Here is a 17,781-nt window from a genome sequence, read left to right on the forward strand (position 1 = left end):
TGCAACCAAAAACTTTCATATTTGAGTAATCAGCACATGTACCTGGCCACATCTCAGTAGGTGTCTTGCACTTGATACTTGTATGTGGTGCATGGTTTATTAAGTAGCAAGCTGTACTTACAGATTCAGACCAAAACCTGTTTTTCTAAACAATCATTAGAGAGCATTCACCTCGCTCTCTCCAGTAACGTCTGGTTCATCCGCTCACCTACACCATTATGTTGGGGTGTATCTCTGACTGTGTGATGACGTGAAACACCTTCATCTCTACACAACTGATTGAACTCAAATAAACAGAAGTCCAAACCATTATCAGTTCGAAACCTCTTGATCTTTTTCCTTGTTTGATTTTCAACTAGAGCTTTCCACTCCTTGAAGTTTTTAAAAGCTTCACTTTTATGAAGCTTCACTTTTATGCTTCAGTATGAACACCCAAATCTTCCGTGAGTAGTCATCAATCATAGACACGAAGTACCTGTGACCTCCAAAAGATTTCACCCGAGACGGACCCCAACAATCTGAGTGAAAGTAGTCCAACGTACCTTTTCTTTTATGAATAGCCTTAGGAAACTTGTTGCAATGAAGCTTTCCAAAAATGCAGTGTTCACAAAACTCTAGACCCTTAACCTCATGGCCACAAAGAAGATCCTCCTTAGACAAAATTTGCATACCTCTTTCACTCATATGACCAAGCCTCATATGTTATATGTAGCTTTGTCAAATCTTCCTTACGAACCTTAGAATAACATTGGTTGAACCTGTGATTGTGGAGCCTTGCAGAAAATATAAAGTACCATGTAAACTTTCAAAACTCCGTCACCACCTGAATACTTAAACCCTCTACTGTCTAAAAGACTTAGAGATATCGAGTTTTTTGTCATAGACAGAACATGTCTGACATCTCTTAAGGTGCAGAATCTACCATCATGTGTCCTGATCTTGATCGAACAAATTCCAACAACCTTGCAAGCAGAACTGTTAGCTACATTATGCTACCATCATCTACATACTCATATGTGTAAGACCACTCTCTCCTAAAGCACATATGGTAAGAAGCTCCAGTGTCTAGAACCCACACATCTGAGGAATGTGTCTGTTCATATACAGCCAGTGCAAAGTCTACTTCAGACTCGCTGTCATTCTCTGCTACAACAACAGCAACTGACTGCTTCTTCTTCTTCTTAGGACAATCTGTTTTCCAGTGCCCATTTTCTTTACAGTAATTGCAGATATCATTTGGTTTCGGATCATTCGAAACATATCGTTTTGCATTCTTCTGCTTGTTATTTCCACGCTGACAAACAGTCCATAAGCTTGATTATCTGCACCTGTACAAGACGTCTGATGTCGCAGCTCTCTACTATGAAGTGACGAGCGAACCTCTTCCAAAGATACAGTATCTTTACCGGCTATAAACGATTGCACAAAGTTTTCGTATGATAGTGGTAGAGATACCAATAGAAGTAGAGCAGCATCCTCATCCTCCACCTTAATATCGATATTACGTAGCTCTAGTAATAGCGTGTTTAGCTGATCTAAGTGATCTCTGAGGTTCGTACCCTCATGCATTCTTAACCCGAAAAGACGTTGTTTCAAAAGCAACTTGTTTGTAAGAGACTTTGTCATATACAATGTCTCCAACTTCCCCCATAAACCAACATCAGTCGTTTCATTTGAAACCTCAACAATGATGTCATCTGCAAGACAAAGCAAAATTGATGCATGTGCCTTCTCTTCCAGACTCGCCATCTCAGCAGCGTCACCCTTGTTATTTTTAACTAATGGCACCCACAAGCCTTGTCGCTTCAGCAACGCTTGCATCTTGATTTGCCAGAGACTAAAATTGTTTCTCCCTGAAAATCAGATTATTCGAAAAGAAAAAGATCTTCCCCAGGCAGCAATGCAAGAAGCCCTGGAAGAGCTAAGGGAAGTAATGATACAATACTCTAGCTGTGTAGATCCATCTGAAAGCGCTGCCTGTAGAGAATGAGTAAGAGTGGCAAAACAAAATAGTCAGTTTGAAGAATCAGCGGTTCAGATGGTGAGGGCCTCGCTGGCTAGAGCTTCGCAGGATTCACCGGTCCAAGGATCACAAGAGAGAACTCCAGCAAAACTGAGGTTGGGACCTTCTCCACCAACCCGAATGGAAGGGCAGGAAGGCTCTCATGACAGAATCCTTGCTCTTCTGAGAATATCACAGGAACCAATTGAGGACAAGGCACCTTCTTCTGCAAGAAGAGCCAGGGAGGTACCTCCGGCCAAGAGAAAACCAAGCAGACCACCAGGAAAAAAGAATCATAGAGACCCGATCCCGGTATCCGACCCTCCACAAAAGAAAAGGAAAATGACAAAAGTAAAGCCCTCACCTAGAAAGCGGTTAACAAGTGTGATTCCACGGTTTGACAAATTATCTAGAATCACATACGCAGCTTCTAAGATCAACTCAAGTAAGATACAAACTAAGGACCTGGGGAATGATAAGGCAGGACCGTCTCGTGGAAAGAGAATTGGATCCAGCGTGCAGAGGACTCAGGCGGATTTTCAGAATCTACCTCCTCCTCTTTCTTAAAAGTTATTAACTGGAACTGTCAAGGGTTAGGGAACCCCGAGACAGTTCGACGGCTCCGGGAAATAAAGAAAAAAACTGATCCAGATATTATATTTCTTTCGGAGACGAAAAAACCCCAATGACTTTGTTCTCAAAAAAGTAGAAGATCTAAATTTTGCCAACCATTGTATTGTCCCTCCACACGGCATTGGAGGTGGAGGATTACTATCATTATAGAATCAGGATATAAATCTGCATGTTATATCTTCTTGCCAAAGTTCCATTGATACACATTACACACATTGTCTATGAAGACAAATCTTTCTACTCAACTTTCATATATGGAAATCCAGACAGAAAACTGAGAAAGCAAGATTGGGATTACCTCATCGATCTAGCCCAAATCAGAGATGCACCGTGGTTCTTGACATGGGATTTTAACGACATTCTTTGCAATGATGAAAAAGTGGGAGGTCCTGCTAGACAAGAGAGCTCTTTTGAGGATTTTCGTACTTTCTTTTCAGAAGGGGATCTGTATGATTTAAGCCACTCTGGAAATGCTTTATCCTGGAGAGGAGTAAGAAGCACTTACAGTATTCAAAGCAGGCTGGATAGAGCTGTATCCAACAGTGAATGGGCTGAGCTCTTCCCAAATGGCAGATGTGAATATTTGCACTTTGACTCTTCAGATCACAGACCTGTCATCTCAGTTTTTAACCCGAAGAGAAAGAAGAGGAAAAAAACTTTTAGATATGACAAAAGATAGAAGGATAACGAGGAGGTTAAGGAACTTATCTCAAAAGTGTTGTCGGAGAGTAAGAGCGCAAACGTAAAACAGCGAATTGACCAGTGCACATTTGCCATCATTTTCTGGACCAAACATCACTACAAAGACAGTCAATCTCACATTGAAGAGTTAAAACAAAAGTTGGAAAAGGCACTAACTGATCTCACGCCAAACGAAGCTCTCATAAAATCAATCAAAGACAATCTTCAGGCAGCTCACAAAAAGGAAGAGGCATATTGGAAAAAGAGGAGCAGACTGTTTCTTGGAGACCTAAACACCAGATATTTCCATGCCTCTTCTCGTCAAATGTTTGCCATTAATAAATTTTCAGTTCTGGAAGATAACGAAGGAAAGGCTCATTACGAGGAAGACAAGATAGTTAAATTAATTTCTGAGTATTTCAAAGACATATTCACCTCTAACGCCACTAACCTAGAATCACATGAGAGCATCATCAATGATGCACTGTCTCCCTGGATATCCTCTGAAATGAATCAGTCTTTAATAAGAGAACATTCGGCTGAAGAGATCAAAGAGGCACTCTTCTCAATACATCCGGACAAAGCTCCTAGTCCGGATGGTTTGTCGGCCTGCTTCTTCAGATCAAATTGGCTGGTGGTAAGCGAGGAGATCATCAGAGAGATCCAAGGTTTCTTTGCATCTGGAGTTATGCCTAAAAGGATCAATGAAACCCATATTAGATTGATTCCAAAGCTGGTGGGAGCCAAAAGAGTTGCTGAATACAGGCCTATAGCACTTTGTAATGTCTATTACAAAGTCAATTCAAAAATCTTATCTCTACGTATGCAACCAATTTTCGAGGCAGTTATTTCTGAAAACCAGTAAGCTTTTTTGCCTAAACATGCTATATCAGACAATGTGTTAATTACACATGAGGTTCTTCATTTCCTAAAGACTTCAAAAGCTACTGAAAGATGCTCTATGGCAGTTAAAACCGATATGAGCAAAGCATATGATAGATTAGAGTGGTCTTTTATTGAAAAAGCAATGATCAGATTGGGGTTTCATTACACCTTCGTCAAATGGATCGTGCAATGCATATCTACAGTTACCTATTCTATTCTTATCAATGGAAGCCCTAGATGATACATCAAGCCACAAAGAGGGGTAAGACAGGGGGATCCATTGTCACCTTACCTGTTTATAATCTGCAGTGAGTTTTTGTCAGGGTGGTGCCACCGATCTCAGGAAAGGAAGAAGCTTCAGGGCATTAAAGTGGCTAGAGGATGTCCTCGGGTAAACCACCTCTTATTTACCGACGACACTATGTTTTTCTGCAAGGCAAACATCAAAAGTTGCAAAGAACTTAAAGAGGTACTATCAAAATATGAAGCATGCTCGGGAAAACTGATCAAATTTTTATCACCTTCTCCAAGAAAACTCCACACACAAAGAAAAGCTCAATCTTACAGTGTATCAATATAGAAGCTGAGGGTGGTATGGGAAAATATCTGGGTTAACCAGAACACTGTGGCAGATCAAAGAAAGACATATTCACATCTATTGTGGACCGTATCAAGCAGAAAGCAAAGAGCTGGTCATCAAAACTATTATCAAATGCAGGAAAGTTGGTGATGCTAAAAAGTGTTCTTTCAGCTATGCCTACCTACACGATGATATGTTCCAAGATTCCAGAATCCCTCTTCTCCAGACATCCAAAAAACCAGCTGGATAGCCAGGAAGAAGATGGCCAAACCTAAGGCAGAAGGAGGATTATGATTCAAGGATATCAGCTGTTTCAATGATGCATTGTTAGCTAAACTAGCATGGAGACTGTTACAGAGTCCAGACAATCTATTAGCCCGAATCCTAAAAGGCAGATACCATGCAGAAACTTCGTTATAAAAAGCACTACTTGTGGATCATCTTCGCATGGATGAAAAAGTATTTGCATAGGGAGAGACTTACTAAGTGAGCAGCTTGGATGGGTTGTCGGCATTGGCAAAAAGATTAATGTCTGGAAGGATGCTTGGTGTCCTCAGGGGACAAGTGTTCTCCCTTTGGCCCTCCTCCCTATCATGCAAGGAAACTCAGAGTTAGTGACCTTCTAAATGGCCAATCCATGGTATGGAATGAAGCTCTAATAGAGAAAATCCTACCTGCTTACCGGGATAAGATACTCAGTATCAAACCAAGTCTTCTCCGGGCTGAGGACAAACTCACTTAGCTTAAACATCCCTCAGGCATCTAGTCAGTGAGATCGGGATACAGATCCGGAAAACCTTTTAGTACCTGAACTTTGATTGGAATAAACAGGTTTGGAGGCTCTCTACAGCCCCAAAGATTAAAAATTCTATCTGGAAAACCATACATGAAGCTTTACCAGTGGGAATTCAATTGAGTCGCCAGAATATACATGAAAATCACCTCTACAGAAGATGCAATGAACCCGAAACGACTCTCCATCTCCTCTTCCATTGTCCTTTTGCCAGTGAGGTGTGGAAGACGAGTCCTTTTTCATATGATTTTGATGGGGGCTTAATCCAAGATGTCGCGGAAGGATTGAATCTTGCCCGAGAAAATTATACTCTCCCGCCGATAGGTTTAGACAAGGGTTTGTTGTTCTGGTGGATCCGCTGGACATTATGGACCTCCAGAAACCAAAAAATCTTCAACGATCAGACTTTCTCGGAAGCAGAGGTGGTCCTCAAAGCAGTTTTGGATGCCCGAGAGTAGCTTGATGCCCAATCAATCACCCAACCTGCAAAGCCGATCACTGATCCAGAAACCCCACATCAAATCCAACTTGTACCCGAGGGTTTCATCACCTGCTGCACAGACGCCGCCTAGACTCCCCAATCGGAAGTAGCAGGATTAGGCTGGTCTTTCTCCGGAAGCCAGCATCCTCAATCGGAACACTCTGCGTTACTCCTGAATGTAGCTTCTCCTCTCATGGCGGAAGCTCTTGCAATCAGGTCTGCACTGTTCCAAGCCAAATCTTTGTTGTTCAACAGAGTAATTATCAACTCCGATTCTCAACAGCTCATCAAAGCTATCCGATCTAAGTCACCGATACCATCGATCCATGGTGTGATCTCTGATATTTTCATTAGCTCTTTAGACTTCAATGCTATCGATTTTTGCTTTATTCCAAGAGCAGCAAATGATTTAGCTGACTCTCTGGCCAAAAAGGCCTTGTATGAACTGAACTTGGGCTTTTAAAATTTTATAAGAATGGGTTGCATAAAGAGAATAGCCCAGGGGGTCACATAATTTTTCACGTTAAGGTAATTGTAATATATCATACACGAACAACATAAGATTTCAATTGATATATAATCTTTAGTTAAATAATAATAGATTTTGAATACTTTTTATAAAAAATTTAAAACTAACTCAAACTCTTTCACGTTAAAGTAACTGTAATCTATCATACATGAATAACATAAAATTTTAATTGGTATATAATCTTTAATTAAATAACAATAGATTTGATACTCTTTTTAAAAAAATGTTTCACATTGACTTAAACCTTTTCACTTTAAGGTAATTAATCTGTGGATAGCATAAGACTTTAACTTAATCTTTAATTGAATAACAATGGATTTCAAACTTTTTTATAAAGAGTTTCAAATTAAGTCAAACTCGTGAAAGGTGATTGTAATCTATCATACATGAATAACATAAGACTTTAATTGGTATATAATCTTGAATTTAATAACAATAGATATGATTTTTTAATGTTTTGCGAACAACAAAAAACGTCGCATAAAACTCTAAATTAATATAAAAACAAGAAATAATTATTTTAATGGCTCATAAAGTTTTTCTTATACATAACATAGGAATATTGATATATATATATATATATATATATATATTGTGTAATTACGCTACATACAGCTTGTTCGTAGCTCTCTTTCTATGAGGGAAGGATTGGTTATCATTGCCTCCTCGTACACACGTAGAGTGATTATATCCATGTATTTGATCGCATTTCTGATCTGAAACACCAAAAACCACAATCACTAAAATAAAAGTAACAAAAAAAAATCTGTATTTTGGATATGACACATATACAAAAGTAATTTTTATCTTGAAAAGTCATTCTCTTACAATAAAAAAAAAATGCATTGAACTTGTAGTGTTACCACTTCGTAAAGCACACCCGAGAAAATTGAACGACACTAAAATAAATTCAAAGAACCAAGAGTCATAATCATATGTTATTATAAAATAGAGCGGCATTCCACCTATTTTTTAGCTTTCTCTTACACGCTCAAAGAGCTTCAGAAATCATATATAGTGCCACTGCAGTCACGTTCATAACCAACATTGGGAAAAAATTAAGGTCTTCAAATAAATAGTTTTTATTTATTGCATGCATAAAAAATTGTGATATTTTTGTATTCGTAATGCTCTGCTGCCTAACAATATTAGGTTTAGAGCAGATGATATAACAAACAAAGTTGAAGTTTTAGAGGTATTTTGTTTTCTGTTCAATTTCTGTTTATAGTTTTCGTGCATCTTTTGTAGATACATAAATCTGACATATAGTGAATGTTTAACTCAATCTAAAATTAGCTATAAAATTTTCTTACGTAGCGCCTTGTTTTTCTATCACATAGACAAAATTCTTTATGTATCAGGAGAATATAACGCCCAAGCTTTAACATATTTATTCTATTGACGTCCGGATTTAAAATCAATCATTAAATAATAGTAGATTATATTTAGATTTAAACTCTATTAAAAACTATATTTAAATAACACACACATATAGTTAACTTTGAAACCCAAAGATTGTCCTTAAAACCATAGACTAGAGCCTCTGGTGTTTATCCAAGTCTGAACTCGGCAAACAAAATGATTAGTGGAGAAACAAACTCATGTTCCATCCCGACTGATCTTGTCAACGACATACTATCAAGATTGTCTGCCAAGTCAGTCGCGAGGTTTCGTTGCGTTTCGAAGTTATGGAGCTCCATACTTCTCCGTCCATATTTCACCGAGTTGTTCCTAACCAGATCCTTTGCGCGGCCGCGTCTCTTATTTGCAGTGGAACAAGAAGGTGATGATTGGTGCTTCTTCACTTCACCTCAGCCGAAAAATCCAGATGATGAGGAGTTGTCTCTTGAAGTAACTGCTGATTGTCAAATGAAGTTCCCTGGAGGCAACACATGTCTAGAATTTTGTGGTCGTGCCTCTGATTTGATCTATTTATGTCCACATATCTCAGAACATGATCAGTGTATAATAATATGTAAGCCTAGCACGGGTCAGTTCACGAGCTTACCTATACCTAAAGAGTGTAATCGGAGAAGCTTTTGGAGAAGTTTTATAGGGTTTGATCCGATTGGCAAACACTTCAAGGTATTGTCCATTGGAGATCTTGACGCTGATGAAAAGAGATGCCAGTATCAAATTTTGACACTAGGTACTGGAAACGATTCATGGAGGAAGATCCATTGTCCCTTAAACCATTTTCCTAGCAGTGAAGGGATATGCATCAATGGGGTTTTGTATTACTTAGCTGAATATTCTGCTGAACAAAGAGATGGAACTTGTTATATGATAGTTTGCTTTGATGTTAGGTCTGAAAAATTCAAGTTTATATACACAGATTTCATTAGTTATCGGGATAATACTGAACTGATCAATTACAAGGGTAAATTAGGCGTGGTTACTTGGGAGTATGATTGTCATACTTGTACAATGCGTTCTCTTACATTGTGTTTGTGGGTTATAAAAGATGTCGAGGAACCTGAATCATCGAAATGGTCAGAATATGTCTACACTATTTGGGAGAGTCAATTTGATGGCTGCGATGTTTCCACTTTTTGGGGAAATCCAATCCTTGGTGTGACTGCTACAGGTGAAATTGTTATTTCGACGGAAGATGCATCTAAGCCGTTTTATGTTTTTTTCTTCAATCCAGAAAGGAGCACTGTTCTAAGTGTTGAAATCCAAGGTTTTAGAGCTGCTAACCATGGCGCTTTACAGCAACATAGTAGAATGGTTAGAGTCTTTGTAGACCATGTTGAGGATCTGAAGTTTATTACTATGTAGACAACATAAAATGCTGCAACATCAATAAGCTCACCAGAACAGAAGCGTGAGGCCAAGAACACATCAACAACATCATCTCAAGCTTACCTGCAATTTGAGAGCATTAACAAAATTGATTCTCTGCGTCATTCAGATGATCATTAGTTTACATGATTGCTTCCATAAGTTGGCTAAAAGCTTTATGTAACATACAAAGTTGTATTCTCTATGTAAACAATCAAGAAGTTATCAAATAAGTTTCTTAAGAAATTAAGTTTTTATTTAAGTCAGGACCATGGCTCAAGTTGTCTTCACAGCTATGTTATTTAGGATCGAAGTAGATAGATGCAATTTTTTTTCAATTCGTGCGTTCTTCCCTATCAAGCATGTGCGTGATCAGGTCTGTAGTGTATATTTGAATACATTAGCATTCATAACTCTTTTAGCGAATGTGACACATAACAAGATATTGACCAGCACTTATCAGCCTTTTGTTATAGCTGATTCTTAATTTTTTTCGATAAGATTACGTAATTCACATTTTACCGAAAAAAAACTTTTCACAAAGAGAAGTTTGATGAAATCGGTGAGATGTAACTGAAAAGTGGGGTTTATTCTCTCTGTATACACTTTATGCTACAAGAAAAAAAAAAGAAAGACAAAAGAAAAATTGTAAACTATTTTATGTCAGTTTTCACTCACTCAATGGCATATTACCAAATGTTATCTGCTATCTGTATGTAATCCAGTATCCTATAACCAATGACCCTTCGTTTTTTTTGTGTGTACATATCCTTTTATTAACTGAACTTTTCAACACTTCATTTATATCACATCCAATCAGAGATGCATAGGATTTTAATCATTGCCCATCATTTCTTTATGACATGTTTATTCTTTTAATGATAAACTTGTTTCTGACATGTTGCTCCCTTTAAAACTGCAGGATCTTCTAAATATCGTGGTCTTTAACTAAACTAGTTATTAGTATTTTTATTTACAATGGACTGTGGATTCCAGCTTGTGTTAATCACTCAGATATCATGATTTATAAGAAATCTATGTGTTATAACGGATGCGAAAAAATTAAGCTATGAACGTAAAGCAAAAACACAGAATTAACGTGGTTCACCAACGATGTGTTGGCTACGTTCACGGACAAAAAGAGACTGATTTATTAATGGAGGCTGAAAGTTCAGAATACATCAGAATTAGGTGTAACAAGGTTATTTATAGCTAACATCAAGTTAACCCTAAACAGATTTGGACCTATTCGCTTAGGCCCACATAACAACCTTAAGCTAGTAGCTTCGGCCCATATAGGAGTTATCCTATCCGAGAAGCTTCGTAGCTTACAATCTGTTAGCAGCTTCGCAGCTTACATAATCTGCTAGCAGCTTTGCAGCTTACACAATCTGCTAACAGCTTCGCAGATTACACAATCTGCTAACAGCTTCGCAGCTTACACAATCTGCTAACAGTTTCGCAGCATACAAAATCTGCAAACTCCACCTTCTGCAGTTTTCTGTATAGCCAGCACCTTCCAAAAGTGGCACCTTCGTCAGGTCGCACATTTCTCAGGTCGCACCTTCCGCAGGTCGCACCTTACACAGTCTCAGATTCAAGACATACTAACAAATCTCCACCTTGACTTGAACCCTCAAACAGATGTACTTGACGCACCTTAATGATTCCAGATGTACCCGATTTCTCCTTTTGCCTCAGATGTCCTTTCGGACCAGACGCCCCGAAGGGCCAGATGCCCCAAAGGGCCAGATCAACAGCTTGTGACGTTCAGCAATCCAAACAATGTTGGAACTTGCTGCGAGGAACTGATTTAGTGAACATATCAGAAGGATTATCAGCAGTTCCTACCTTTTTGACATTTATTCTCTTCTTATCTCTTAGAAAGTGATACCTCATGTAAATATGATTGGTTCTTTCATGATGAACCTGATCTTAGCTAAGCAAATCGCACTCAAGCTGTCACATTATACTGTAGCTTGATCATGATGCAAACCCAGATTGCTAACCAACCCTTTTAACCAGATACCTTCCTTAGCTGCTTCTGTCAAAGCCATGTATTCTGCTTTAGTAGTAGACAACATCACTGTAGGTTGCAGAGTTGCTTTCCAGCTAATAACAGAGTCGCCTAAGGTAAACACGTAGCCGATCATTGACCTTCTACAGTATACATCTGCAGTATAATCTGAGTCAGAATAACCTGTCACCTGGCAGGGACTCTCACCTCCGTAGATAAGACCAAGATCAGATGTACCTCTAAGATAATGAAAAATTCTCTTCACAGCTAACCAATGTTTCTTTTTTGGTTGTCCCATAAACCTGCTAACAACACTGACTGCATGTGCAAGATCTGGTCTTGTACATATCGTAGCATACATCAAACTTCCGACAGCACTAGTGTAAGGAGTCCGAGACATATACTCCTTTTCTTCTTCAGACTGAGGAACAACCGTTGTGAGATGAACGTTAGCTGCGCTTGGAGTATTGATAGGTTTAGCTGTGGAAATTCCAAACCTTACTAGTACCTTTTCAATATAGGTTTTCTGTGACAAGAAGAGCTTTTCTGTTTTCTATACTGAAAATCTCCATGCCTATAATCTTCTTTGCCGCACCTAAGCCTTTCATCTCAAACTCAGAGCTAAGCAAATCTTTCAGCTTTTAAAAATCACACATCTCCTCTGCAGCTATCAGCATGTCATACACATAAAGCACCAGATAAATATATGATTTATCCTTCAACCTTTTGTAGTAACCACAACAATCATAAGGACTTTTAACGTACTCCAACTTCGTCATGTAGCTGTCAAATCTTTTGTATCACTGCCTTGGAGATTGCTTAAGTCCATATAACGACTTGTTCAGTTTGCACACATAGTCTTCCTTGCCTGGAGCTTCAAAACCCTCTGGTTGGGTCATGTATATCTCTTCCTCTAACTCTCCATGAAGGAAAGTGGTCTTCACATCAAGTGTTCGAGCTCCAAATTCTGATGTGCCACTATTGCTAACAATACTTTGATAGATGTGTGTTTGACCATTAGTGAAAAAATATCATTGTAGTCTACTCCTTCTCTTTGACTGAAACCTCTAGCAACAACCCGAGCTTTATACTTGACTCCTTCTGAAGGTGATATCCCTTCCTTTATTTTGAAGACCCACTTGCAAGTGACAATCTTTCTCTCTTGTGGAATAATGACCAGATCCCATGTATGATTTTTATCATGAGACTTCATCTCGTCTCCCATTGCAGCAAACCATTGCTCAGCTTCAACACTTGATACAACTTCATTGTAAGTGCATGGCTCATACGTATCAACCTCTTCTGCCACATGCAGTGCATATCCGACCATATCCTCAAAGCCATATCTCACAGGTGGTCCAACGCCAATCCTCTTGGGTCGATCTTTTGCAATACTATATTTTGCAACTCCAGATGGTTGAGTTTCAGATACAGCAGGTCCCAAAAGAACATTTTTTGTTTATTCTCATGACCCTCTTTGTGTTGCTGCAAATCACTCTTGTCATGATCGTCATGCAGCTCCACCTGCTTGTCGAAACTCTCATTATCTGCAACAGCTGTAGGCTCTGCTGAGCATCTGAACATAGAACTTTCATCAAAGACAATGTTACTGCTTGTAATAACCCTCTTCTCTGATGGAGACCGTATCCTGTACCCCTTAACTCCATCTCCATAGCCTACGAAAACTCATTTCCTTGCTCTTGGTTCTAGTTTACCTTCACTTACATGATAGTAAGCTGTGCAACCAAAAACTTTCATATTTGAGTAATTAGAAAATGTACCTGACCACATCTCAGTAGGTGTCTTGCACTTGATACTTGTATGTGGTGCATGGTTTATTAAGTAGCAAGCTGTACTTACAGATTCAGACCAAAACCTGTTTTTCTAAACAATCATTAGAGAGCATGCACCTCGCTCTCTCCAGTAACGTCTGGTTCATCCGCTCACCTACACAATTCTGTTGGGGTGTATCTCTGACTGTGTGATGACGTGCAACACCTTCATCTCTACACAACTGATTGAACTCAAATAAACAGAAGTCCAAACCATTGTTAGTTCGAAACCTCTTGATCTTTTTCCTTGTTTGATTTTCAACTAGAGCTTTCCACTCCTTGAAGTTTTTAAAAGCTTCACTTTTATGAAGCTTCACTTTTATGCTTCAGTATGAACACCCAAATCTTCCGTGAATAGTCATCAATCATAGACACGAAGTACCTGTGACCTCCAAGAGATTTCACCCGAGACGGACCCCAACAATCTGAGTGAATGTAGTCCAACGTACCTTTTGTTCTATGAATAGCCTTAGGAAACTTGTTGCGATGAAGCTTTCCAAAAATGCAGTGTTCACAAAACTCTAGACCCTTAACCTCATGGCCACAAAGAAGATCCTCCTTAGACAAAATTTGCATACCTCTTTCACTCATATGACCAAGCCTCATATGTTATATATTAGCTTTGTCAAATCTTCCTTACAAACCTCAGAAGCTGTAACATTGGTTGAACCTGTGATTGTGGAGCCTTGCAGAAAATATAAAGTACCATGTATGGCACCTTTCAGAATCACATCAGAACCCATGTAAACTTTCAAAACTCTGTCACCACCTGAATACTTGAACCCTCTACTGTCTAAAAGACTTAGAGATATCGAGTTTTTTGTCATAGACGGAACATGTCTGACATCTCTTATGGTGCAGAATCTACCATCATGTGTCCTGATCTTGATCAAACAAATTCCAACAACCTTGCAAGCAGAACTGTTAGCTACATTATGCTACCATCATCTAAATACTCATATGTGTTAAACCACTCTCTCCTAAGGCACATATGGTAAGAAGCTCCAGTGTCTAGAACCCACACATTGGTTTTAAACCATGGTATATGTCTTATTTATAGAGTCTTTCTAGTGTCTTTCGAGTCTTTTGGAGTCTTTACAGGTCTTAGGTACGTTTGGAGCTTAACTGGAGATTTTGGAGCACTTTGGAGCTTAATCAAGATCAAATTCGTGAAGGATGGATTATGTACTTTAGTGTCGCTCGACACCATGGAGAGTGACGCTCGACACCGATCGCAGAAATAAGGAAAATGTGATTTTGTTTCCTGTTTGAAGAAGGGGTTGGGCCCAGATGTTTCCAAATATTTCCTAAGAAGCCCAAAACGTGTTTTTAAGTTATAAATAGGGTTTTTAGCCACCTTATATCTATACCTTAGATTTCTTAGAGAGAACTTTTGTTTTTGAGAGCTTTTGGGGAGACAAGTCTGAAACTCTGTTCCGGAGAGAGAAGATTTCGAACCCCTGTTTATTTATCTATTTACTGTTTTCTGCAATCTATTCATTCATGTTTATTGTTTCAATCTCCATGTCTGAGTAGTTTGCTTGTTAGGTTTAGGGTTCTCATAAAGGATTTCATTGGATGTTAGATTGATTGGTTAGTTAGCGTTCATAATCTATTTCGTTCTTCACCATAGGTTGTTCTTAAAGCTAATTCTGGACTGGCCACCTAGAACTTAGATCTTAGGTTGCTTAATTGACACGGAAGTGTAATTGAATAACTGGAAAGAACCTAGGGTGAGCAAAGTAGCTATTCGCAAAGGAATTTGGTTTAGATACTTTGTGAACATATCGAACTTGAGCACACATCTGAGGAATGTGTCTGTTCATATACAGCCAGTGCAAATTCTACTTCAGACTCGCTGTCATTCTCTGCTACAACAACAACTGACTGCTTCTTCTTCTTCTTAGGACAATCTGTTTTCCAGTGCCCATTTTCTTTACAGTAATTGCAGATATCATCTGGTTTCAGATATTTCGACATATCGTTTTGCATTCTTCTGCTTGTTATTTCCACCGCTGACAAACAGTCCATAAGCTTGATTATCTGCACCTGTACCAGACGTCTGATGTCGCAGCTCTCTACTATGAAGTGACGAACGAACCTCTTCCAAAGATACAGTATCTTTACCGGCTATAAACGATTGCACAAAGTTTTTGTATGATAGTGGTAGAGATACCAATAGAAGTAGAGCAGCATCCTCATCCTCCACCTTAACATCGATATTACGTAGCTCTAGTAATAGCGTGTTTAGCTGATCTAAGTGATCTCTGGGTTCGTACCCTCATGCATTCTTAACCCGAAAAGACGTTGTTTCAAAAGCAACTTGTTTGTAAGAGACTTTGTCATATACAATATCTCCAACTTCCCCCATAAACCAGCAGCAGTCGTTTCATTTGAAACCTCGACAATGATGTCATCTGCAAGACAAAGCAAAATTGATGCATGTGCCTTCTCTTCTAAACTCGCCATCTCAGCAGCGTCACCCTTGTTATTTTTAACTAATGGCACCCACAAGCCTTGTCGCTTCAGCAACGCTTACATCTTAATTTGCCAGAGACTAAAATTGTTTCTCCCTGAAAATCAGATTATTCGAAAAGAAAAAGATCTTCCCCAGGCAGCAATGCAAGAAGCCTTGGGAGTGCTAAGGGAAGTAATGATACAATACTCTAGCTGTGTAGATCCATCTGAAAGCGCTGCCTGTAGAGAACGAGTAAGAGTGGCAGACCAAAATAGTCAGTTTGAAGAATCAGCGGTTCAGATGGTGAGGGCCTCGCTGGCTAGAGCTTCGCAGGATTCACCGGTCCAAGGATCACAAGAGAGAACTCCAGAAAAACTGAGGTTGGGACCTTCTCCACCAACCCGAATGGAAGGGCAGGAAGGCTCTCATGACAGAATCCCTGCTCTTCTGAGAATATCACAGGAACCAATTGAGGACAAGGAACCTTCTTCTGCAAGAAGAGCCAGGGAGGTACCTGCGGCCAGGAGAAAACCAGGCAGACCACCTGGAAAAAAGAATCATAGCGACCCGATCCCGGTATCCGACCCTCCACAAAAGAAAAGGAAAGTGACGAAAGTAAAGCCCTCACCTAGAAAGCGGTTAACAAGTTTGATTCCATGGTTTGACAAATTATCTAGAATCACATACGCAGCTTCTAAGATCAACTCAAGTAAGATACAAACTAAGGACCTGGGGAATGATAAGGCAGGACCGTCTCGTGGAAAGAGAATTGGATCCAGCGTGCAGAGGACTCAAGCAGATTTTCGGAATCTACCTCCTCCTCTTTCTTAAAAGTTATTAACTGGAACTGTCAAGGGTTAGGGAACCCCGAGATAGTTCCACGTCTCCGGGAAATAAAGAAAAAAACTGATCCAGATATTATATTTCTTTCGGAGACAAAAAAACCCCAATGACTTTGTTCTAAAAAAGTAGAAGATCTAAATTTTGCCAACCATTGTATTGTCCCTCCACACGGCATTGGAGGTGGAGGATTACTATCATTATGGAATCAGAATAGAAATCTGCATGTTATATCTTCTTGCCAAAGTTCCATTGATACACATTACACACATTGTCTATGAAGACAAATCTTTCTACTCAACTTTCATATATGGAAATCCAGACAGGAAACTGAGAAAGCAAGATTGGGATTACCTCATCGATCTAGCCCAAATCAGAGATGCACTGTGGTTCTTGACATGGGATTTTAACAACATTCTTAGCAATGATGAAAAAGTGGGAGGTCCTGCTAGAAAAGAGAGCTCTTTTGAGGATTTCCGTACTTTCTTTTCAGAAGGGGATCTGTATGATTTAAGCCACTCTGGAAATGCTTTATCCTGGAGAGGAGTAAGAAGCACTTACAGTATTCAAAGCAGGCTGGATAGAGCTGTATCCAACAGTGAATGGGCTGAGCTCTTCCCAAATGGCAGATGTGAATATTTGCACTTTGACTCTTCAGATCACAGACCTGTCATCTCAGTTTTTAACCCGAAGAGAAAGAAGAGGAAAAAAAACTTTTAGATATGACAAAAGATTGAAGGATAACGAGGAGGTTAAGAAACTTATCTCAAAAGTGTGGTCGGAGAGTAAGAGCGCAAACGTAAAACAGCGAATTGACCAGTGCACATTTGCCATCATTTTCTGGAACAAACAGCACTACAAAGACAGTCAATCTCACATTGAAGAGTTAAAACAAAAGTTGGAAAAAGCACTAACTGATCTCACGCCAAACGAAGCTCTCATAAAATCAATCAAAGACAATCTTCAGGCAGCTCACAAAAAGGAAGAGGCATATTGGAAAAAGAGGAGCAGACTGTTTCTTGGAGACCTAAACACCAGATATTTCCATGCCTCTTCTCGTCAAATGTTTGCCATTAATAAATTTTCAGTTCTGGAAGATAACGAAGGAAAGGCTCATTACGAGGAAGACAAGATAGTTAAATTAATTTCTGAGTATTTCAAAGACATATTCACCTCTAACGCCACTAACCTAGAATCACATGAGAGCATCATCAATGATGCACTGTCTCCCTGGATATCCTCTGAAATGAATCAGTCTTTAATAAG

The 17,781-nt window shown here is 39.2% G+C and overlaps 1 protein-coding gene across 1 annotated transcript; it reads left to right on the plus strand.

The window, feature by feature from the left end:
* Nucleotides 1-8,162: 8,162 nt before the first annotated feature.
* LOC18011331 (F-box protein At1g31080) lies at nucleotides 8,163-9,365 on the plus strand. Its single transcript, XM_006393229.1, has one exon. It carries the CDS (start codon nucleotides 8,163-8,165, stop codon nucleotides 9,363-9,365), a length of 1,203 nt encoding a protein of 400 aa, XP_006393291.1.
* The last annotated feature ends 8,416 nt before the right edge of the window (nucleotides 9,366-17,781 follow it).

Source organism: Eutrema salsugineum, unplaced genomic scaffold (assembly GCF_000478725.1).
Source record: "Eutrema salsugineum unplaced genomic scaffold, Eutsalg1_0 scaffold_7, whole genome shotgun sequence".
NCBI classification, from domain to species: domain Eukaryota; kingdom Viridiplantae; phylum Streptophyta; class Magnoliopsida; order Brassicales; family Brassicaceae; genus Eutrema; species Eutrema salsugineum.